Source organism: Bos indicus x Bos taurus, chromosome 5 (genome assembly GCF_003369695.1).
Source record: "Bos indicus x Bos taurus breed Angus x Brahman F1 hybrid chromosome 5, Bos_hybrid_MaternalHap_v2.0, whole genome shotgun sequence".
In the NCBI taxonomy this organism is placed as follows: Eukaryota; Metazoa; Chordata; class Mammalia; order Artiodactyla; family Bovidae; genus Bos; species Bos indicus x Bos taurus.
Genome location: NC_040080.1, coordinates 10,485,256 through 10,509,361, shown reverse-complemented (window position 1 = coordinate 10,509,361; position 24,106 = coordinate 10,485,256). Strand labels below are relative to the sequence as shown.

Below are 24,106 nucleotides of genomic sequence, written 5' to 3'. Positions count from 1 at the left end.
GTCTGGAATATGTTTATAGTTTGATTAACCATTTAATTGTTTTTACACAGATTCTTCATTTTATTTTGCTCCCTTTGAAGTAGATTATCTTTTTTAAAAGCTTTATTGAGGTGTGATTGATATATAAAAGTTGTATATTTAACATATATGTTTTGGTAAAGTAGATTATTTACCTTTTAACCAAGGTTTTACAACTCTACTGAGTAATTAACATTTTCCCTCTTGTATGGTATTTTTTCCAAGTAGGAAACCATTTGTCCTCTGAAGATAAAATTTGAAAACCTATTTAAGTATCCGTAAATGGCAGGCTGAAATTCATGAATGGGTGGCTATAAAGCGATACTTTTCTTTTCTCCCATTTATTCATTCAACATATTTATCCAGCATCTACTCTAAGCATCATTCTCATTGAGCCTGGAAATTTTTCCTTAAAGGGTTATGACATTAAAGCATTAGGAATTTTGGCTTGACATCTTCATTTTCTACCCTCTTAATGCCTTTGGAATCTTTTTTTTTTTTTAATTGAAGTATAGTTGCTTTCCAATGTGGAATCTCTTGTCTTAGAATCATATAAGCATTTCCTAGTCTCTTAAATTCAAAACAGAGCCTTCACAGAATTTGCTAGACTTGACAGCTGTTGTCCTTTAATACACTCTGCAAGTGGAAGAGCCCATCCAAGCTTTCAAAGGAAATGTATTTCCTTTGTCGCCTTGGGTGCAGCCACACCAACCCTCAGGAACAGGTAGCCCAAGGAGACACTGTTGCTTCAGCATCAGAAAGGCTGGGTCTCGGTTGAAGGCTCAGAATCTTCTTGGTCTCTCCATCCCGCATAGGGGGAACATCTCAGAAGGAATACTCATTTAACACACTGAAGTTTATATGGAAAATGCCCTCACTCGGGACAGAACACACATTTTCCTCACCAGCCGCACAGGGTCTTTGCTGCCATTCTCCCCACCTACTCAGCGTTGGGGTTTTTACTCCACAGAGGCTCCTGGTTCTAAGAGAAACTCACTCTAAGGTTCAGATCTCACAGAGCAAGGAAACTCTCTCGCTTCAAATTGGATTAAAAATCAAACCTGATTAGGCAGCCTTCAAACTCAGAAATACTCCAGAGTGGGGAACTTCAGTTCCCTGTGAGTCACATGCCAAGAAGTGCTAAAACAGCAAATTAGTTTATGGATCTGATTCTAATGACATTGACAAAAGCCATAACACAAGAACAAAGCCCAAACCCATAATTGTTTTATTCTCCAAACCTCTAGTTTCAGCCTAGTCTCCAAGCTAGAGGCAGACTGCAGAGCACAGGTCCTTGCTCAGACCTGAGCAGAGATTCCTCTTCCTGTTTTGCTGGCTTGGTCAAGGTCAGCACCTGGTCATCTTTCCCAGGCTCTTCCTGGTGTGGTTTAGCCACCAGAGACAGTTTCATTTGTCAATTTAAATGAAGTCTGACTCTCAAACCCTCTTGCAATAAATATCCTAAATGTCAAGTGGAGTGGTTAGGTCTTATATATGGGAGGGGAGAGATGCGCCCAGATTCTGTTCAGTGTTCCTACACTCCAACAGAGACGTCACGTTAAATGTTAATAGCCATGGCTACCAATTATTAAGCACGACAACTAGCTGAAACCAGGGACTTAGGGGTTATCTTTGTTGGATGTGGCGACAGTGCCTAGAGTCTGGGTGTCTTAGAAATGACATTTGCATGAATGGTTTTATGTTGGCCTTTCTGGAGTTGTGGAGCAGAGGGGATATTTCATTCTTCTGATTTTGCTAAGAGCACTTTTACTGACAGCTAGGATGGCTGCAAACCTGTTAGTGGTAGGGGGAAAACAGGTGGGCCTCAGAAGTCCAAAATTTACCATATGGGCAGGAAGAAGGCAAAAAGAATAGGATATGGCGGCATATGACATTATGCATCTCTGATCGCCACCTCATGGCTTGCGGGAGATGAGGTCAGATAGCACAAGTGCCTGGCACCCAGGAAGTGCTCCATAAATGTTTGCCATTAAGATCATGTGTGCGCAGTGCTTGGCACAGTAGGTGCTGAATAAATCTTAATTCCCACAAGGACCAGTTGAGACTATGTGGGTGAGCTGTGGGCCACTCATGGGGTAGTGGCCAGAAAGGAAGCACTGAGTGAGACAGGAGGTGGTCTAGGCCAAGGTGGAGCCCCCTACTTTTGCTCACCCCTTTTCTCACTTCATCTTCACAACAGCCCCGTGAGGCAGGTGGACTACTATCCCCATTTTGCAGAAGGGGAAACTGAGGCCCTGAGAGGCTCCTTCCTCACTCCAGGCCCTTCATCTAGCTTGCAGTGGGTCCCTGAATCTGCCACTGGGGGCGGGAGTAGAGGAGCTGGGGTACCGGGAGTGGGACAGCCCCAAGGGCCCTCAGAGGGGCGGCTGCGTTTGCTCATAGGAAGTCCGAGGCACCGGGGGCCTTCCAGGCCCAGGACGAGGGGCGGTCGCAGTGGCCCAGCCAAGGTCAGAGCCAACTTCTCCGAAGACAGTCCAGCCCTGGCCTCAGCAGGGAGGTGAGCACGGCCAGCCTGCTGGGAGGCCCCTCTACCCCCAAGGGGTGGGCCATTGCTTCTCCTCTCCCCCAGATGCTGGGCGGGGGTCCTGGGAGGGAGGTTCTTTATGAAAGGGTCAAAGCCCCAATCATGGGTGTCCAGCTCCTCTCTCTCCCAAAGAGTCAGCAAAAATGAGGCAGACCCCAGTTCATCCATCTTGAAGATGGCCTCTGCCCTCTTCCTTCATTAGGCATCTACCAAGTTGGGAAGTTTTCAGGGAAACTTCCCATGGGTCAGTCCAGCTCTACAGGCTGTCTCTTCCAGGGTGGGGATTTGCGTGTTTAAAGTAGCTCTTAGGTGGCAAGGCCCACCCAGGGGATGGGGTGTTGGTGGTGCAGATTCTGGCCCTGGAGAGCCCAGGTTGGAATCAGTATCTTGTGTGGAGGGGTGGTGGGGGAAACTGGAAAGTGAGCAGCTCTTCTTTTTGGAAGTGAGGAAGGTGGGTGAGAGGGAAGGGCTGACACCCTCAGGAAGGGATTTCAGGGGCCCTAGGTACTCTCTGACCTGCTTTAATCCAGCCTGCTGTGAAGAGAGAGCTTGCAACTCCCCTGAGGCCTGGCTGGGACCCCAGCTGCCTGTCCTCCTAGACAGACCCCACCCAGCCAGGGGCCTGGAGCCTCACCCACCCCTTCACCTCATCCTCAGGTAACCAAGTCCCCTGCGAAGCAGGCAGAACCAGCCCGACGTAGCCGCACAGAAGCCCCTCATCCCAGGAGCCCCGAGAGGCGGCCTGAGGGGGACCGGTGGCTCCAGGGGTCCTCGCCTCCCCTGAGGATGTCAGCCAGAACTCCTGAGAGGGAACAGCGGACACAGAGACCCCTGGAACGTGGCCGGGTGGGCCCAAGACAGCCCCTGGGAGGGTGGCGGAGTCAGGAGGAGCCACCAGGATCCCAGGGCCCGCACAGATGCCTGGAGAGAGGCTGGCGCAGCCAGGAGGAGGGCCCAGGCCTGGGAGGCTGGCAAGGACTCGGGGAGTCCAGCCGGGGGGCTGCCAGAGCCCCAGAGGCAATGTGGAGGGGCCTTCCCAGGGAGTCTGAGAGCTGGAGCCTGCTGGGTGGCCTCTCTGGCCACAGGTGGCAGTCAGAGACCTGGGAGGAGCCCCTGGACAGGGGCTGGGGCAGCCTACAGGAGCTGTCCAGTCCTCACCAGCCTGTGACCCCCCCGGAGAACTCCAGGGCAGGCCCAGGGGAGTTCTCGAAATCCCAGAGGCCTGAGACATTACCAGCCATGGGCAGGGGCACCGAGGGAGCCTGCCCACACTTGCACGGCTCCGAGAGGCGACCTGAGTTTGACTGGAGGGACCTGGTGAGCCTTCTCGGGGTACCCAGGGAGGGGACGTGGAGTCGCTCGGAGGAGCCGACTCTCACCTCCCATCTTCCACGGCTGGACTGGGAGGGCCTCCTGGAGCTCCTGCAGGCCCAGTTGCTCCACAAGGACCCAGCGGGACACTGGGTTGGCCCTGGCCAGGCTTCCCCAGGCACTAAGGGTACCCAGGAGCTGGAGCAAGACCAACACAGCCAGCCTGAAGGAGGAGCAGGGGCTGCCCTAGTCAATGGATATGACCCCGGGCAGTGGCCCCAGAGCTCCGCTCAGCCGTCCAGCCCCACCAGCATCTCCACCCAGTGGCCAAAGACCAAAGTGACAAGCGGACCAGAGTCCTCAGCTACGACTGGTCTGGAGGAGACGAGCCAGTTGGGGAGCAGGAGCCCTGCAGAGGACCCCAGCTTGCCACAGCGGGAGGTAAGTCAGTCTCATTTCCAAGGGACAGCCTGAAAGTCAGCCCCACCTGACACAAGTCTCCCGAACGGTCACCCCTCAGCTCCTGCACACCGTCTCCCTCCTGACCAAAACCTGTCCCTACCACCAAACTGCAGTGATAATACCCAGCCCTTTCTTTGAGCATTTACTAGGTGCTAAATCTTGATCTGAATGTTTTATGGTATTTTCCTCATTTACTCTCCGCGGCAGTCTGATGAGAAAGGCAATATTTACAGATAGGGAGTCTGAGACACAGAGAGGTTAAGCCACTGAGTGGCTTAGATCACACAGCTAGTAGGGCTTAGGGTGGGGGTGGACCGCAGGTCTGCTCTGTGCAGATCACCCTGAGGCCTCCCACAAGATGCACTGACCAGGGCCTTCTCCCCTTCTGGCCCTACGATACTTGGTTTGTGTTGCTTTCTGGTGGCCTCTACCTGGCCCTGTCTGGGACTGCACCCAATGTGGTCACGTCCCCTCCCCACGGCAGTATTCCAAGTTCCTTAAAATCCAGGACGGCTTCACTTACCCCTCTCTGGCCCCTGCAGCGCCTCTCAGGCACAGGGAAGGAGTTGTATAAATGCTTATTGGTCTGAGCTCACTGCTGAGACAGCTGCTTCAATGGGGGCCTGTATGGAAAGCAGGCCCAGTGCCTGGCACATAGTAGATGCCCACCAAGTCCCTGCCTTATCTCTTTGGCCCAGGGGCAGGGTCACAGAGTCAGTGCTGCCCCGAGCGTTTATTTGAAGATGGGAAGGGTCCTAGAGACCAGAACCCTGCAACCTGGCCTCAGCTCACCAGGGATGCAGCATATTTTAACACCCAGCTTCTCTTGGTCCTGGTCTTCAGTAGTGTGGGACCAACTGCTCCCCCGACAGGCACCACTGGGGCAATGTGGAGGTTCCTGCTCCTTTATCCAAACTCTCCTCATCTCCATGATGTGCAGCCCCATGCTGCCTCCTCCATGGACGACAGGGGAGGGTTCACGGTGTGTCAGGACCTGGGCTGGGGGCTTTACACACTTTGCCATGCGTGCCTCAGATAGATACAGTGCCCAGACGCATTCAGCATTTGCCGTGGGTCACACATATATGTGCTTAGTTGCTCAGTTGTGTTCGACTCTTTGTGACTCCATGGACTGTAGCCTGCCAGACTCCCCTGTCCATGTGGATTCTCCAGGCAAGAATACCGGAGTGGGTTGCCATGCCCTCCTCCAGGGGATCTTCCCGACCCAGGGATTGAACCCAGGTCTCCCGCACTGCAGGTGGATTCTTCATTGTCTGAACCACCAGGGAAGCTCATGTATAAGGCGAGAGAAATGGGACCAAAGTATTGACTCCAAAGCCCAAGGTTGCTTGTTTGGTTTTTTATAGCTGTTTTACAGTGTTGTGTTAATTTCTACTGTACAACAAAGTGACATAGTTATACTCTTTTTAAAAAACAACTCACTTAAAAAATCATTTTTCTTTCATTTTTTTTGGCTGTGCTGAGGCTTCGCTGCTGCACGGACTTGCCTCTAGTTGCAGCGAGTGGGGGCTAGTCCCTAGTTGCAGGGTGCAGGCTTCTCATCGCGGTGGCGTCTCTTGTGGAACACGGGCTCCAGGACGTGTGGGCTTCAGTAGTTTCAGCGTGTGGGCTCAGAAGTTGTGGCTCCTGGGCTCTAGAGCACAAGCCCAGCAGTTGTGGTGCACGGGCTTAGTTGGTCTGCAGCATGTGGGATCTTCCTAGATCAGGGATCGAATCCATGTCTCCTGTGTTGGCAGCAGATTCTTTACCATTGAGCCACCAGGGAAGCCCTCCCTATATATATATATATTCATATTCTTTTCCATTCTGGCTTATGAAAAGATATTCAATACAGTTTTTTTGTGTTATACAGTAGGACTTTGTTGTTTATTCTATATATAATAACTTGCATCTGCTAATTCCAAACTCCCAATCCTTCCCTCCCCACCTCCCTCTCCCCTTGGCAACCACAAATCATGCCTGTGAGTCTGTTTGTTTTGCAGATATGTTCACTTGTGTCATACTTTAGATTCCACATATAAACGATATCATGTATTATCTGTCTTTCTCTTTCTGACCTACTTTGCCTAGCATGATAATGACTAGCTCTATCCACGTTGCTGTAAGTGGCGTTATTTCATTCTTTTTTAATGGCCGAGTAATATTCCATTGTGTGTATGTACGTGTATGTTCCTTGTTCAAGTCTCAGATAGGTGCTCTGTCCGAGATGCTTTTCCTGAATACTCACCCCACCCCTGGGCTGGTGATGTTTCCTTTCTGGGCTTGGTAGTTCTGCTACTCTTCATCGGGTCATGCTCAGTTGTTGCCATTTTTCCTTAAAAAACATGAGCTCCTTGGGGGCAGGAGCTGCACCTACTTTATCTCCATACCCCCAGCCCCTAGCCCAGGGCCTGACACAAAGGAGGAGCTCAGCTCAGTGGCTGGTTGACCATGAATATATGGATGCTTGAGGGCCTACAAGAAACAGATTGGGGGTGGGTAGGTCAGTGGGTAGATGATGAATGAATGATAGATGACAGATGTGTGAAAGGGTAATGGATAAATGATATGTGCTGGACAAATGAGAAAGAGATGTCAGATGGATGACAGATGGGTGGGTGGATGGATGGATGGGTGATAAATGGAACAGATGATGGGTGCTGGATAGATATAGCATGGATGGGTAAATGTTGTAGAATATGCATGATGGATGGTGAATGAATGTTGGCAGGATGGGTAGATGGATGTTGGATGGATTAAGGAAGGATACATGGATATAGGATGGATGAATAGATGATGAGTTAATTGAGGATGGATATATTGGGATAATAGATGTTGGATAGATGAGTAGGTAGATGATGTAGGGTAGATTTTAGATGGTGGATGGATATATGGACCAATTGATGTTGGATTCTAGATGGACGTTAGATGGATGGATGATGAATGGATGGATAAGAAGTTGGATAGATGGATAGAACCTGGGAAGGGAAATACCCTAATCGAAGCTATGTTCCTTCTTATCTCCAGTTCCAATCAAAGGAGCCTGAGGAATCAGAACGAAGCAGAGGACAAGACTCACTGACTGATCAGAAGCAGGCCGATTCGGTAGTTGGGTCACTGGGTCATGGGTGTGGGTCATAGGGAGGGGAAGGGAAGGGAAATCAGGTAGGAGGTGGGCTGAGGTCCTGAGATGAGTTCTGGAGTCATCCAGACCAAGGCTGGCTCTGTCATGGGGTCACTGAGAAGAGGGGCTCTAGAGGAGCTGGGCAGCAGGGCTACCTTCTGGCTTGGAGACCTGGGTGGTTGGATGGTCCTGGGGTCAGAAGCCCAGGGCTCCACTTTCGACTTGCTAGGATGCCCTGAAAAGGTCACTGCCCTTCCCTGGGCAAATGGCAGTTTGACTCTGATAGTCTCGGAAGGCAAGGTCCTCCTGGGTCTGGAGGGCTGGCCACCCTGGGAGAAAGGGTAGGTTTCCAGGAGCTGGAGCCAGAGAGGCACTGAAGAGGGCTAGGGAGGTACAGAAGTCAGCTGGGCCTGGAGGATCTCCAGGGTCCCGGGCGGGAGAGATGTATGCAAGTGGTGGGACCCGCCAAGGCTGCTGGGAAGCCTGGCTGCAGCTGGAGCACATGCTCTGCCCCGCCCCTCCCCAGGACCTGCCAAACAGACTGTTTTCATCACCCTCAGCCTCCAGAGAGGTGAGGTCAGAGCCGAGGGCCTGGGGCAGCGGGAGGCGGGAGAGGAAGACCAGGCTGCTTGGGGCCAGCGCTTCTCTAATCCTGTTGTTCTGCTGTTTCTCATGCTGGCTCCTGAAAAGCCGGGTGTGACGGGGTGAGGGGGTGTCTGTCTGGCCTTGCTCCTAGTCTGAGCTGGGGGGATTCTGCCCGACCCCTGACTGTTGGGCAGAGGAGGAAACGAGGGGCAGGGCAGTCATCCTGGATCATATAGCCCACCGGTGGCGGAGCTCAGATTAGGACCTGGGACTCAGAACCCCCTACCCAGGCCTCTCCCTGCTCCCCCCGCAACACCGCTTCCCAGCTCTGCCCTGATTGCCTTTGTGGCCTCGCAGAGTAGAAGCAGCATGCTCACTGCTGAGTGGGCCATCTGTGAAATGGGAGGTGATGGGGACTGGTCACTAAAGGTGCTTCCAGTTCTCCCAGGGACTCCGGCAGCTTTGCTCCTCCTCTTTCTGTGTTATTTCTTCACACTTCCTGGGACCAGAGTTTTGTGAACAAAGAGGAAATAGAAATATAGTGGTCTCCCTTTAGGCTCCATGAAATGGGCCTGCCCCAGCAACCCAGAAAACCTCTCAGTCCACCCCCAGGAAGCGTAGACTGGACAGAATGACAACTGCCTCATTCATTCATTCATTCGCTTGCATACTTAGTGAGCACCTTCTATATGCCTGTGTGTGCGCCAGAGGTGAACTGGAGTGCCATCATGGAGCCTACGGTCTAGTGGTCAGGGCTGTGATGGGGATGTGGTGCAGGGTCGGGGCTGTCCTCCCCCACAGTGTCCTCTGGACATGTGCTTTGATGCTTCATGTCCCACATCCAGAGAATCTCTGGATACTGGGGACTTGGGACACCTGGGTTCTGTCCTGCCTGTGCCAGTAACCTCCTCTGTGACTTTGGGCAAATGCCTCTGCTTCACAGGGGCCTCAGTTTCCCCAACAAGTGAAGGTGAAAGTCGCTCAGTCGTGCCCAACTCTTTGAGACCCCCATGGACTATACAGTCCACGGAATTCTCCAGGCCAGAATATTGGAGTGGGTAGCCATTCCCTTCTCCAGGGGATCTTCCCAACCCAGCGATTGAACCCAGGTCTCCTGCATTGCCGGTGGATTCTTTACCAGCTGAGCCACTAGGGAATCCCCAAACAAAGATGACTCCAAAGCGGGTGCACTTGGGGGCTCTGCTGGGTATGACTGTAGATGTCTGGGACTCGTTCCTTTCACAAAGGTGAGGAGAGTAGGCAGATGGGGGACTCGGGGTTAGGGGACACTTGGGTGACTCCTTGGCTCCAGAGGACTGTTGCCATGGGGAAGAGGGACCCAGAGTTTCTCCATCTTTAGATATTTCAAGAGAAGCTGGAAATATGTAGTTATGTGTTAACCTCTTGATTAACACTGGAACCTAATGCAAAATAATCTGAAAACCCTATGCGGGCTGAACACACATCTGTGGTCTGCATTCCTCTCCTGCTGGCTCCCTGGGGTCCAATTTGAGGGTGGAGAAGTGCACATTCCCAAGGGTGCTGAGCCCCCAGAGCCCTGCCAACCAATACCTCACGGGTGAACGAGTTCACAAGCTCTTTTCTCGGCAGTTCTGGGATGGAGGAAGATGGCAACTCTGGGCCTGTGAGGTGGGCGTGGCAGCATGGGCAGGGGAGGCTGTCATCAGGGACTCCCCCATCCCACCAAAGGGACCTGGGGGCCAACACTGGACCCTGTTTGACAGGCAGACAAGAGGCCAGCAGAGGGCAAGGCTGGGAGCCCACTCAAGGGCCGACTGGTGACCTCATGGCGGATGCCCGGGGACCGTCCCACGCTGTTCAATCCGTTCCTGCTGTCTCTGGGGGTCCTCAGGTGGCAAAGGGTAGGCTGGCTCCAGTGCGGTGGGAGGGGTGAGGGTGGGAGAGAGAGGGGGAGGGGAGGGAGGAGGCTGGTGTTAGGCAGAGGAAAACCAGTAGGGGCTGAGAGGGAGAGATGTGGGACCCGCACTTGAGAAAGGAGAGCTGGAAGCAGAGCCCTGAGCTCCCTTGGTCTCTGCGGTGAGGGGCCTGTCCCACCTGCAGGACTGGGCTGGGGCCGCTTTCAGCTTGCAGGGTGAAGGGTGATGGAATAATCCACACAGCTGAAGCTCCCAATCAGCATATAGGCCAAGGGCAGCCAGGCTGGGAGTGGGGGAGGGGGAGAGGGAGAGAGGGCCTGCGAGGGGCTCTGGGATTGCAAAGTGTGTCTCAGACCTGGGCCTGAGCCAGTTGCACAAACATCTGGCATTACGTAACCCATCCTCTACCCAGAGAGGGCTGTAAACACTCAGGCCTCTGGTTTGGGGTTTCCTCAAGAGCGAGGAGAGGGGAGGGGAGGCAGCTGAGATTTGCTCTCTCTGGCCCCTGCATCACGGTGGAGGGAGCAGGCCTGGCCACCTCCAGGGGCCACAGGCTGGCTTGTGGGCTCTCTTCTCTCAGTGACAGGCTGGTTCTTGTACTCTGATAAGCTGGGGGTCTAGCTCTAAGCTGGGCACATTGCTGCTGCTGCTGCTAAGTCGCTTCAGTCATGTCTGACTCTGTGCGACCCCATAGACGGCAGCCCACCAGGCTCCCCCGTCCCTGGGATTCTCCAGGCAAGAACACTGGAGTGGGTTGCCATTTCCTTCTCCAATGCATGAAAGTGAAAAGTGAAAGTGAAGTTGCTCAGTCGTGTCCGACTTAGCGACCCCACGGACTGCAGCCTACCAGGCTCCTCCGTCCATGGGATTTTCCAGGCAGGAGTGCTGGAGTGGGGTGCCATTGCCTTCTCCGAAGCTGGGCACACTAGATGCTGTAATTAGACACAGTGTAAACTCAGGGAGGTGAGGTGGACTTGCCCAAGGGTGCATGGCTAGGGTTTAGAGGAACCAGCCGCTTGCTGATTTTCCTCATTTCTTGATGAGAGCATGGCTGCAGCCAAACTCACCAAGCCTCAGTTGCCACATCTGTCTAATGGGAAAATAATATATATATGCCGATGATCAGGGCTGTGGGGAGGACTGGCTCAGAGACATCAGGATGTACAGAGGTGTGAGGGGGTGGGGTGGGGGGCAGTGTCCAAACACTAGCTTTCCCATCTGCTTCTTCTTTTCTTTTTAGTATTTAAAAAAGATATAGCTTGGCTCAGTTTATTTATTTTTGTTTATTTTTTGGCCACATGGCATGTGGGATCTTATTTCCCCAACCAGGGATCAAACCTCTGCTCCCTGCAGGGGAAGCGTGGAGTCATAACTACTGGACCACTGGGGAAGTCCCCCATCCACTTCTTCATTTCCTCTCTGCTTCTCTATGGGGGTTAAGGCACAAGGATAACCAAGCAAACATGGTTATCTAGGCAGGGTGGTATCTTTAAGGGGCGGGAATTACCTTATCAGCCCAACTAAAGGTCACTAACACAGAGTAGTCCAGCAGGAGGGAGCAGGTAAGTCCTTGGTGGGAGAGCAGGGGAAGAGAAATGTGGAAATGGACTCTGGGATGCTGCTGCTGGTGATGATAACCAGCATTTATTGTGCACCTACTATGTGCTCGGCTCTGTGTTCAGTGAGTGGTACACCTGATTGCATTGAATCCTCGCCCTTGGGTGTAACAGGTATGGTTCACATTGTCCATTTCATAGATGAAGGAATGAAACTCACTCGTTCTAGGTCACACATAGGGGAGAGCTAGGATTTGAAGCCTGCTCTAGCCAACCTCAGAGCCCACCCTGTCCCTACCACCTCCATGCATCTGTGTCTCCTTGCAGAGTCCTTGCAGCCCCTAGAGGCTCCGCAGATTTTCCCCATTGGACAGATACAGCAATTGAGGCTCAACGAACTGGCAGCTCTTCTCTCATCCAGGGGTGAGGAAAATCAGGAGCTGAGAGACAGAACTGCTAGTGGAACCACCCAGACAGTTACTCAGAGCAGCATTAAACATCTCTCAGGCTGGATAGTGAAATTAGTCCAAGGTCAAGAGCCAGGAAACCTAAGGCTTGAGTTCTGTCTCTGCTCCTAACTGGTGTGGCTTTAGGCCATTGTCTCCCTTCTCTGAGCCTCATATTGTTATCCTCAATAGAAGAATGGTCTGAAACTGGATAACCCCAAAGCTCTGTTTAAGAAGTCACTCCTGGGTCCCTAAAGCTGTACCATCCCTCTTACCAGGGCAAGTTGCAGTAAGGCAGTCATTGGTTCACTTGTGCATTCACTCACTGGACCAACATTTGTGAAAAACCTGATATGGGCTGAGGCCCTGGGCTTTACATGATATAGACGAAAACCACTCTTCCTGCCCACAGGGAGCTCACAGTTTGTAAGGACACTGACATAGAACTGGTCAGGACACAGTGTGGTCATCACTTGAGTTGTAGAGTATACAGATGCAGGGAGCTCTGGACACGGAGATTCTCAGTCTGTGCTGGGGGCACTCTGGCTTCCTTTAGACTGAGACTTGAAGGGTGAGGAGGAATTTTCCAGGCAAACAAACATTTGGAGGGAGGGGAGGGAGAGAGTGAGTGTGTGTGTGTTGGGGCATAAGAGGACAGGAAGGGAAGTGTTCCAGACACAGCACAGAACAACATGTGCCATTAGGGAGGCACAGGGGACCTGGCTTATTCTGGGACATCCTGGTGCTTGTGCAGCCCTAGCACGTGAAATGTGTGTGTGTCTAATGATGAAGGACAGCAGGCAGGGGCCATATGATAATGAGCACTGACTGCTGGCACAAGAATGTACCTCTCAGCAGTGGAGAAGTGTTGAAGAACTCTGGGCAGGGGAGTGTTCTAATCACTGTGTTGAGGGTACTGGAAGAGAGTCCCGGGGGCCTGGAAACCAGCAAGGAGGCTGGTGCTGTCAGGTGCCCAGTGCCCATGCCACTGGGCAAGGGTGGTAGCTGAGGTCTTCTGTCCGTTCACTCACTCTCCCAAGGACCAAATAAATGCCTGAGTGAGGTATAGGGGTAGGATGAGACCACTGCTCAGCAATGCCAGAAGGCCAGTGTCTAGGAGGACTTATCCGTGGTCTCATTTCTCAGGGTGGAGAGAATTCCAGTGGGAAATGCTGGGAGAACTTCAGCTCCCTGGGCCTCCACTTCTTTAATTTGTGAAATGGGGATAGTAATTATAATCATGACAGAAATAATTTCTGAACCCCAAAGTGAGATGGCAGAATCACTGAGATGGTAATTATTCCAATCACCCTATGTCTTACCTAAGGAGAACTAACTAGGGATAAAGGGAGTGTTCTAGGTGCTTTATTTAAATAAACACTTAATCCTTACAGCAGCCTGTGAGATGATAGCATCATCTCATTTTACAGAAGGTGAAGCTGAGGCACAGAGAGGTTAAATACTTTGCTTAAGGTAACACAGGGCTTGAGTCACAATGCTCCATAAGCCATTCCATGCACTTAGCAACAAATTCCATCACAGTCCCTCCTCAGCTGTAGGCTTAGAGGAGCTCCTGCAGGCAAAGAACCTCTTAAAAACCACCAAGTGCTTTGGGAAAGAGAAACAGTCCACACCCAAGAACACAAAATGAGGTTCTTAAACAGAGAAAGACTCCCTGTGAGGAGGGGGCATTTAAATGGGAAGGCCCTATGATTCCAGAACTCACTTTGCGCTTAGATTGTGCTAAGTTGCTTGGCTCTTTGTGACGCTATGGACTGTAACCTTTCAGGCTCCTCTACGGAATTCTCCAGGCAAGAATACTGGAGTGGGTTGCCATGCCCTCCTCCAGGGGATCGTCCCAACCCAGGGATGGAATCCGAGTCTCTAGTGTCTCCTGCATTGGCAAGCGGGTTCTTTACCACTAGCGCCCACTCTTACTTGTTAAGAACCCCCGCCTCTTCTTCCTGTGTGATCTTGAGCAAGCTGGCTCACCTCTCTGAGTCTTCATTTTCTCATTAGTAAAATGGAGGCAAGGACACCCCCTTGTCGGGTCTGTGGTTAAGGACGAAAGTCCATTACATAGGTAATGAGCCAGGCTGGGCGAGTGGGACACGCTGAGTTGGTAGTATTGGGTGCTTTGCCCGCGTCGTCACCCAATCGAGGGGCAGAGCCCTAATGGACCCATCGCTCCCGTCTGGCGCCTGGCGACTGGGTCGGGGGAACCGTTGCTGGGCGACGAGGGTGCCACACCCCGCTGCCCCCACCCCGCACTCCCGCGCAGCGGCCGGACGGAGTCACCTGCACGCTGGGCCCTTCCTTCCTCCCAGCACGCCCCCGGGGCCAGAGCCCGGCCCGCCCTCCGCTGCCTCCGCCCCCTCCGCTCCCTCCGCCCCCTCCGCCCCCATCCGCCATGCCGGGGACCGCCCCTGCTCGCCCGTCCCGTCGCAAGAGGCCCCGCCTCCGGGCCTTTCCCGCTCTCCCATTGGCCCGCCTGCGGCCCCCGCCGCTGTTTGTCCCGGCTACCCCGCCGCCCATTGGCCATTCCGGATCCTCCCAGGAAGTTTGAAAAAAAAAAAAAAAGTTTTATGGGCGGATGGAAGGGGCCGGGGCAGCGCCGGGGAAGGGAAGGGCCGGGAGGAGCGGCGGCTGGCGGCCGAGAGGGGCGGCGGCGGCGGCGGGATTCCCGCTCCGCTGAGCCCAGCCCGAGAGTCCTTTCCACCTTCCTGCCTCCTGCTCTTGCCGCCCCTGGGTGCCGACATGACGGTGAGTGCCCCCCCCGCCAGGGGTGCAGCCCTTCTGCACCCCCAGGCCGGGAGGAGAGCGACAGCCGGAGCCAGAGCCGCGCCGCTCCCCTCTGGGCAACCCCCTCCGGCCGCACGGGCCGGCTGTCCTGCCTCACCTGCCCCCGGCCTCACTTTTCCGAGCCAGGAGCCCGGTCAACCCCTACCCCTAGAAGATGGGAACTCTAGCTCTCAGGCACCACCCCCTAACTTTTGCAGGTCCAATCATGGACAGATTCGGGGTGGCCCTTTCCCCTTCTCTTCTCCAGCTCCCTTTAGTGAAAACCTGGTCTGATTCCCCCAAGTTGCGCCAGATTCTTAAGGGTCTCCCAGGGTTCTGGGTCGCGGGAGGAGCGGAGATGGGCCTAGCCCGGGTCTGGGTCTCGCCAGGGGCTGGAGAGAGGCGCTCCCTTGGTTGGAATGGGTCTCGCTGGTGCGGGTCTGGGAAGTCTGTCCGGCCGTGTGGGCGCTGGGCGCAGGTTGGCTGGGTGAAAAGAGGCCTCTGGAGCCCATCCTGGGACTTCTGAAGTAGCAGGATACCGTGCTTTCCCGGACTTGCCACTTCGCAGTGGCTCTGGGACCTTGGGTGGGGCAGGCCAGCCATTGGGAGTGAGGAACACGGTGGCAGGGATTTGTCTTTCTCTTGGGGATAAGTCATACCCAACCTCTATCAGTACTTGTACCTTAATTATCATATTGCGTCTCATAGCTGAGTTCACCGATAGCCCCGTTCCACAGTGTAATAAACTGAGGCTTGGAGAGGGGCGTCGGTGAGTTGCCAGAGGTTACCCTGAGTGTAAGGGAAGGAGTAGCCCTTTTCCAGGTCACTCTGGCCCCTTCACTGTGATGTTCTGGAAGGGAGGGGCAGGAGTGCTTTTGGTTTCTGGCAGGCGCCTTAGGGAGGCTCTGACAGCCTGGTGAGGAGAGTTGGGGGCAGTTGAGCAGCGTGGGTGTGCGCAGGGCCCCTGCCTCCTAAGTGCGATGACCTGCTCACTGCCTGGACTTCCTCAGCCTCTGCACATCCTGCCACCTCTCTGCTGGCCCTTCCTGTTGTCAGCAGCCTCCCCTCCCCTGTCAGGGAGTAGAGAGGGATGTGGGGGGAGGAGCTGAGTCAGTGTCTTCCACCCCACCCCCCCATCCCCGCCTTAGGCTAGTGGAGAGTGGTTGCATTGCCTATGGGGTGCCTGCCAGGCCCTGAAACTGGGTGCTGTCACATTACCAGCTTGGATCCCTGCAGGTTGATGGTAACTCCCGGTCTAACCCGTGAGGACACTGATGAGTTCACACTGTAGGTAGTGAACTTATGTGCCCTGGGTGACATGGCCCGGCCCTGGCTGAGCCAGAATTTGTAACTTGGTCTGTCCTAGTTTTGTCTCAGGATCGGATAAATGTACATAGTTGCCTTTCCTGGGGAAGCACATGCTGAACTCAGGTAAGGCTGCCAGAAGCAGCATGTGGGGGCCCATCCCTGCTGGTGGGAAGAGGCTTCCCGAGGGAAATGACTTCCTGGGACTATAGGACTTTGTCAAATGGAGAGGGATTGTGGGGGGGGGTGTACAGTGTGGACCAAGGCTGGTGGCCGTATTTGGGGAATGAAATGGTGAAAACATAGAAAAAGGACTTGGGAAGGAGGGCCTCAGAGGCCAGGAAGAGCAGCTTGGGCTTGTTCAGGGGCACTGGAGAGTTATGAAAGGTTATGGAGCAGAGAGGAGGCTCGTAATGACCTTTGACAGTGTTTACCGGATTCATCTTGGCTGCTCTCAGACCTGAGCCCACTCCAGGCTAGTATCCTGCCCATTGCTTCTTCACATCCTCTTCCTCTCTCCTGGCCCCATCTCCCTGACTTCAACCTCAGAAATCTGAACGAGCAAGTGGCAAAGGTGCTATGAACGTGTCAATGCTTAGAGGCTTCAGGAAGCTGGGCCTGGAGTCAGGCTCTGCTCCACCTTCTTTTGCCTTAGCTGGGTGCAGCCTTCCCCCTGGAGCCTCATCCTCAGCCGCTGCCTGGCATCAAATTATACACCTGCTCACTTGTTTATTGTCTCTCTCCAGAGTTCCACCAGGCAGGGGCTGCATCTCTTGTTCACCGCTGATTTCCTGGTGTAGAACAGGGCCTGGTTCAAAAAAATAAGAGAGAGATGAAAAGAAAGAAGGGAAGAAAGAAATTTGTATGAATGTCCCGAGTCCTAAGATCTTGTCGGGGGGGGGGTGAACAGCGCGTGTCCCTGATGGAGTTGCTTCTGGTCTAGCCTTGAGGGATAAGTGAGTGGCTTCAGGATGATCACAAATGCCACAGAGGCCCTGGGAAGTCATCTGGTGTGGTGTGTACTGGGAAAGGTGCCTCGGAGGTGGCAGTGAAGCCAGGTCTCAAGGCATGAGAAGGGGTCTGCCTGGGTGAAGGAGGTGGAGGAGGCCTTGTGTTTCAAGCAGAGGACATAGGTGTGTGTGGAGGGCCCCAGTCCTGGTGTGTGGGGGATCAGAGAGGAAGTGTGATGACGTAAACCATGGGGCCCCCTAAGCAGGGGTGAGGCCAGGCTGAGGCTTTCGTGCTGTCCTGAGGCAGCCGGACCTTGTTCTGAAGCCGTCCCTGAGGCTTTGAGGCAGGCCTGTGACACTAGGCCTTTGGGAGCAGGTCCCCTGCCAGAGCGCGCACACAGGGGGCGGCGTCCATGGTCCAGGCTGGCTTGAGGCACAGTTGACCTGTGGTCAAAGGAGGGAGGGCTGCTGTGAGGTGCTATCAGTGCTCCGGAGGGGAAAAAAGGGGGAAAGGGAGCTTCCTGCAGGTGGAGGGAAGGTATCTGGGGCTGAGGAGCCATGTGTGAAGTTACAGGGGGCAGGGAGTTAGGTTCTCTGACCTTTTGACCCTTGGGGGCTTCCCAGGTAACTGCAGGACCTCGCCCGCCAGAAGGTTTAAAAACTCACACTGGTGGCCTTCTCTCCCCAAGGTCACCATCCCATCTCATTCCTGATAGTGTGTGGGTACCAGTGTTTCTGTGTGTAGTTTCTCTCATGGAACTTGGGGGAGGGCAGGACCCCCCCCCCCATCATTTGCCACATCAAACATCTGGGCTCAGGGAGGGGATGTGACTTAGGAAGGTCACTCTGCTTCCCAGGCAGCCCTCGGGGTCCCAACCTGTCATTCCTGCCCTTCCTCAGCCTCTGGAAGCCCATGACTCTCCCAGCCCCAGCTTGGCTGTCTTATTGGCTGGGTGGTCAGCTGGTCCTTCCTGGGGAGCTCTCCCCAGGTCTACACAGTGATGCCAGCTCTGTGGTCCATCCTAAAAAGCCTGGCTCCTCAGCTGCCAGGAGGTGGGGTGGGAACAGCCCCCAAAGCACAGGAATTTAGATCAGGGAGGTAGAGGAGGGTGGATATTTAATCAGCAGGTTTCCCCTGGGGTCACAGCATGCCAGGCCCTGAGGCCACGGGAGGCCCCTGTCTGCACATGGATCCAGATGACTTGGTGGCCCTGAGCATGGCTATTGGTCTTCAGTCTGAGCTTAGAACCGCCCTGGGCAGCTTCTGGCCCACGTGGGGAACAGGGCGGGGAAGAAGAGAAAGCAGACAGGGCGTACACAGCCTGGGGTTTCCCAGGTCTGAGCAGAGCCCGTGTCCCTTCCGTCAGACAGGTCTGCAGGGAAGGGCATGATGCAGGGGTTGGGCCGCCAGCCTGCCGAGATCCAGGGGCCTTGGTCCCAAGGCCATGGCTGAGGATGGCTCAGGAGGTCCAGGCTGCTGGCCCAAGCCCCTCTCAGGCCTCTTCCTCCACCGGAGGAAGAGGAAAATGGGGCTTCCTCAGAGGAAAGCGGGTCAGGGCAGGTGGCCAGGTCAGGTGGCTCCAGTTTCCAGGTTTCCAACCGTTGTCACCATCCACCCCGCTGAGCCATGCCACCCGCTCCCTCCACGCAACCAGACACCTTGGCCCGGTGGAGCTGTGATGCAGGTGCTGATAGGTGGGCTCAGAGCCATGGCAACAGGTGGCAGCCTCCTCCCTGCCGGCCAGCTTGGCCCACCAGCGAGCAGGAGCTGAGACAGCAGGGGGATCGGGACTTAGACAAGAGAGAGAGGTCTCCCCAGCAGGCCAGGAGGGTCTGAGGATTGGCCTGGCCAGAGAAAATGCGCAGATGAGCAGTTTTGTCCTCTAGGGGCTAGGCCGGGGGGACCTAGCTCCAGGTCCCTATGGAACATGCTACAGCTGGGAGCCCCCAGACCCCGGGGCCGTGCCCCCCTGGGCAGCACTCGGCAGGTAGGACTTGCCAGAACTGAGGTACCCTCTCCCCGGCCCTTCCAAGAGCTGGGGGCGCCCAGGGGGTCTCAGACCACACCCTGGGCCTGGCTCCATCTTTCAGGGTCTCCAGGAGACGAGGAAGGGCAGGGCTGGTTGGATCACGGGAGGGTTATTGGGTTGGGGGTGGGTAAGATCATTAGGGCATTATCTGCCTGGGCCTCAGTGAGAGGAACTGGACAGTTCACTCAGCCCTGCTGATCTGGCCTGTCCTCTGACCTCTGTAAGGGTTCCTTGTTCCAGGCAGAGTTCTCTCCCCTCTCTCTCTCCCTCTCCTCCACACTCAGGTGAGGAAGCAGGCTGGCCAGGGCGGGAGCTTGGAGGTCTGTGGTGGATGGCCAGTCACCCAGCCCACCTCTCAGAGGTTGCCAGATGTTCAGGAAGGGGACCAAGGCTGCTTCAGTGGCTGGGAGCCTGCCTGGATTTGGGGGGTTATCTGGGTCCTCAACCCTCCTTCCTGGCTTCCCAGGACTCTTATAGGACTTAGAGCAGGTAGGATGAGCCCCTTTGGTTCTCGCTGGGCCTGACTCACCTGCCACCCCCTCTCCCCATAGCCCGATCTGCTAAACTTCAAGAAGGGATGGATGTCTATCTTGGATGAGCCTGGAGAGGTAGGAGGGCTGTGGTGGGGTGGGGTGAAGGGTAGGGGGTGGGCAGTGGGGTTGCTGCAGGGCCCTGTAGGGTCCTGGGGGCTGCCCAGGTGGCTGAGCAGCTTCCCTGGCCTGTCCAGCCATCTAGAGACCCTGGCTTCTGGATGGAGGGGTTAGAGGGTGAGGGCCAGAGTGGGAACCCTGAGGGGGACGTTTCTTGTCCTGCTGGAAAGAAGGCCTTGGGCTGCGGGGTGGGAGGCCAGAGGCTGCTAGTCATCTCAGTTTCATGAAGCAGCCTGCAGTATGTAAAGGTCACCAGGATGGTGGCCTCCTGGCCCTTCACGCCCTGCACCCCATTCTCTCTCCTCACCAAGAGCCCCTAGGCCCTTCCACCTCTTGATGACCCTGGCTGGGTATCTGAGGGTCTGGAGTGGAAGGGTTCACAGAGATCATCCAGCCTGAGATGTATACAGATTCCCAAAGGCTCAGCCATGCAGCAGCTCCCCCCAGCCCTGGGGTGGGGGCTCAGAGTACATTTCTTGAAGTCTCACCAACCTGGGGCCCCAGTGAGTCACAGCTTCTTCCAGCCTCAGTGGCCTCATCTGTGAAATGGGCATGCTGGGTAGTGAGAATTCTTTCCAGGCTGGATAACAGTCACAGAGGTCAAGCACATAAAATGTTCCACAGAGCCCTCAGTGCCCGCTTGGGCCTCAGCTAATCACCCTTCCCTTTCTCTACTGTGTGCATCCTTAGAGCCAGAAGGGACAGTAGCTTTTCACCATTCTACCCTTCTGGCTGCCAGGCTGGAGGTGGAGCTGGCCTCCTGCCCACCCAGCCTGGGAGGGGACGTCTCCCTGCCCGGGTCCTGCATGCGCCCGCAGCTTGGGTCTGCATGCAGCCCGCATGCCACGGAGGGCTTGAAGCCAAAGGGAATCTCATTGTATTCCCTACCCACATGCTTTATTCCCTCTAGCCCACAACCTTCTGAACCCGCTGCCTGCTTGCCAGCCCCCTGGTGGCTGGGCTCCAGGCTCACACAAGGCCGGGCATCCCGCCAGTGACCCTTCCCAGCCTCCCCACCCAGGGTCTCTGGAGGGCAGAGACTATGAGCCCCACCCAGAACTGGCCATTACTCATTCTCTTTCACAGGGTTTTGGAATGTCCGAGCTGGAAGGGCCCTGGGAGTTCAGCCAGCCCGACCCCGTGGTACACAGACAGGAGACAGGCCCGCAAGGGCTTTGATCTCTTCCAGGCCCAGCAGCACCTTGGGCAAACCCAGGCCTAGAACCTGGGGTGCCTGAGGCCCAGAGTTCCGGCCAGTTGCCATCCCAGGCAGTCGTAGACGAAGCCTGGAAGGGCCTAAGAGATCTTTGGGCCTGAACCCCTGCCCCACTTGACAGAGGAACAGTTGTCCTGTGTGTAGCAGCTCGGGTCACTCAGAAGAACAGCGTGGTTCTAACAGAGCAAGTCTCTCAGAACAATCCTCGACACCCTAGTGCCTGACCACACGCCAGGTGCCATGAGAGACATTCCGGGGAGGGTTAGGAATCTCTGACCTCACCAGGAGGCTTAGGGACTACTTAGCCCTACTTTACAAGTCAGAAAACTGAAGCTCAGAGAGGTTGAGACACTTGACTAAAGACACACAGCTAGCAAGGGATGAAATAGCTGTCACCCAGGTCTCTTGGATGCTGAAGTCCTATTTCTCATGGGAGGCCAGTGTGGAAAGAAGTAGAAAGTATCATCCTGGCATATCCTTGAAAACTTAACCATCTTCTTGAGGAAAGAAAACCAAGTACTTGAAGTATTAACAACCAGAGCTTGGCGATGCGGGGGAGCTGTGGAGGACATGGGCTGACCCTGGCAGTGGGTGGATCTTGACTGGCATTCCAGTGAGTGGCCAGAAGCCCAGACGTGAGCTGAGCTTGGCACTTTCATATCAGGCTGTTCTGATGCCCCCACCCCTCTCCTACATGTCCTGCCAACCTAACCCCATCTGCAGCAGAGAGAAGCATTGCAGAAAGGTGCCCACATCATAAATGTACAGATAATGCATTCTCATAGCTGCACATATACGTAACCAGCACCTAGATCAAGAAACAGAATATGACCAGCTCTCAGACACTTATCCCTGGGCCCCCTTCTGGTCCTCTCTGGGAGACTTGTCCTTGGCTGTTGGGGTGATCGATCCAGGAGTAGCATATGGAAGAAAACTCTTGAAGTCCTGGCCCCTGGCTTGCTAGGCAAATGCCCTTACCCAGGTCACAATCCCTTCCTGGACTGCACTGGGCAGGATTTGCGTATAGGAACCTTGATGATCTTGGCGGAAAGGATCAAGAGGCCTATGGAATTGTCAACAAATCAGGGAAGGGCTCTCAGAAAGAAAGGGAGGGTGTAGTTAGTGAAGAGAAGCCAACCCATTTCACAGATGCTGCTCCCGAGGCTCAGAGAGGGAATGGAGGAGCTAACTACAAATGTGGATTTTGTGACTCTGCACTGTCCCCTGACCCCCACCCCTCAGCCCAGCTGGTGAGGGTGCCAGGCACCTGCTGCAAGCCGAACAGTTGACCTGGAAGCACCCAAGATGCCTGTGGAATGATGCACAAACACACACTCATTCCATGCCCCCGACCCTTACTCACGGCCATCTCTCCTTCGCAGTGGAAGAAGCACTGGTTTGTGTTGACCGACTCAAGCCTCAAGTACTACCGGGATTCCACCGCTGAGGAGGTGAGACAATGAAGTGGGAGGGCTCCTTCCCCCATCAGGTTCCAGGGGCCCCCTGGTAGGGGGTCAGGGGGTTCAGGGAGGGATCCCTGGAGTCCATGGACCATCATGAGCCCTCCTGCTGCAGGCGGATGAGCTGGACGGCGAGATCGACCTGCGCTCCTGCACGGACGTCACCGAGTACGCGGTGCAGCGCAACTATGGCTTCCAGATCCATGTGAGCCTGCGGGCTGCTGCGGGCGGTATCCCTGGAGGGCCCCCAGAGGAGGCGTGGGGGTGGAGTGTGGCTCACCAGACTGGCTCCCATCACTCATTTCCCCAGAGACCTTGTCCTCAGAGCCAGCGAGAAGCTCTGCTGCCAACACCGAGCTTGTCTGGGGCAATCCCAGGAATCACTGGCAAGCCGATTCGAATGTTGGAGAGACTGTGGAGGGGATGGGGCTCTTCCAAGGCTAGGAGGAGAGGGTATGCATCCTCTGCTCACCTCCAGGCTCAAGAGGAGGGAAGGGCACCTCCCCGGGGCCCAGAGTGGGGAAGGAGCAAGGAAGCTGGCCAGGTGGCAACCTACCTGTGGGGTGGACTTGCAGACCAAAGACGCTGTCTATACCTTGTCGGCCATGACCTCGGGCATCCGGAGGAACTGGATCGAGGCTCTGAGGAAGACTGTGCGTCCCACCTCAGCCCCAGATGTCACCAAGTATGTGCTGGGCTGGACTGGGGACTTCGGGGAGGCGCTTACCATCCCCCCAGCCCTGCATCCTGAATGGGTGTCCAGTGCTCGCCTGAGGGCCCTGGGCCTCAGTTTCTCTGCCAACAAAATAGGGAGGTGGGGGAGGGGGCAGTGGGTATCTGTGGCACTCATCCAGAAATACCTTGAGCTTTGGAGGTTGACTCATCCCACCCTGAAAGGGTGGGGAGAGGCCTCGGCTCTTTGGAGAAGTGCCGCTGAGTCAAAGGGCCTGTGAGGTGGCTGCTTGTCTGTGTGCCTAGGGGGCTGTGTCTGAGCCTGTGTCAGGGAGAGGGGATGGCTACTTAGTCTGGGTGGGGGACTCACTCCCTGTGGAGGTCGCTGTGGGGAGAGGGGCGGGAGGGTTGAGTGACCTGGTGGTAGAGCCCCCACACAGTATAAACCCCAGATGTGGGACTTGCCTGGCAGTCCAGTGGTTAGGACTCTGTGCTTCCACTGCAGGGGGGCATGGGTTCTATCCCTGGTGAGGGAGCTAAAAGTCTCCCATGCCACGCAGCACACCCAAAAAGTAAATAAAAATAAATTTAAGTAAGCATCTTTTTAAACAAACAAACAAAAAGCCCAGATGTCTCTGAGGGTCAAAACTCTGGCTGTTGGGCAGCAGAAACTGAAGCTTGGTATTGAGGGGGCACGGAGTGTGTGTCTGCCTGCCCAGCCACACCCTGGCTGGCAACCTTAGGCCAGTTGCTGTCTGGACTGAGATTCAGATTCCTCACCTGTCACGCCAGGTGTCGTGTGAGGATATGCACAGAGGCGCTTTATAAACTCTTGCCCACTGTGCAGCTGGACTATGGTTTGCTGTATAGGCTTCACTGCTATAGCAAAGAAACCCCAAACACAGGTTCATGCAAGGGAGAGGTTTATTTCTCACTCCAGCCCAGACCTGGTGGGGCGGCTGTGCAGCCCCTAGCCCCCAGCCTTGACTCTGGGCCAGAACACTGCTCACATTCTCACAGGTCCAAGCCAGGAGCCAGGCCAGGGCACACCTGGTCCTTTGAAGGGTGCCGCCTCTCACTTGCACTGGGCAGAGTGG

The 24,106-nt window shown here is 55.0% G+C and overlaps 1 protein-coding gene across 4 annotated transcripts in view; it reads left to right on the top strand.

Moving 5' to 3' along the window:
• Positions 1 to 24,106, top strand: part of TRIOBP (TRIO and F-actin binding protein) — a 59,101-nt gene that overhangs the window by 19,988 nt on the left and 15,007 nt on the right. For 2 of the 4 annotated variants that reach the window (XM_027540839.1, XM_027540841.1), the window contains exons 8-15: positions 2,422 to 2,536; positions 3,221 to 4,315; positions 7,364 to 7,441; positions 9,791 to 9,928; positions 19,563 to 19,619; positions 22,260 to 22,328; positions 22,453 to 22,542; positions 22,913 to 23,022. In XM_027540839.1, the coding sequence (XP_027396640.1) occupies positions 2,422 to 2,536; positions 3,221 to 4,315; positions 7,364 to 7,441; positions 9,791 to 9,928; positions 19,563 to 19,619; positions 22,260 to 22,328; positions 22,453 to 22,542; positions 22,913 to 23,022 (1,752 nt within the window). Of the gene's footprint in view, positions 1 to 2,421; positions 2,537 to 3,220; positions 4,316 to 7,363; positions 7,442 to 9,790; positions 9,929 to 14,503; positions 14,709 to 19,562; positions 19,620 to 22,259; positions 22,329 to 22,452; positions 22,543 to 22,912; positions 23,023 to 24,106 lie in introns of those variants that run through there. The other 2 variants (XM_027540840.1, XM_027540842.1) reach the window with 2 other exon arrangements.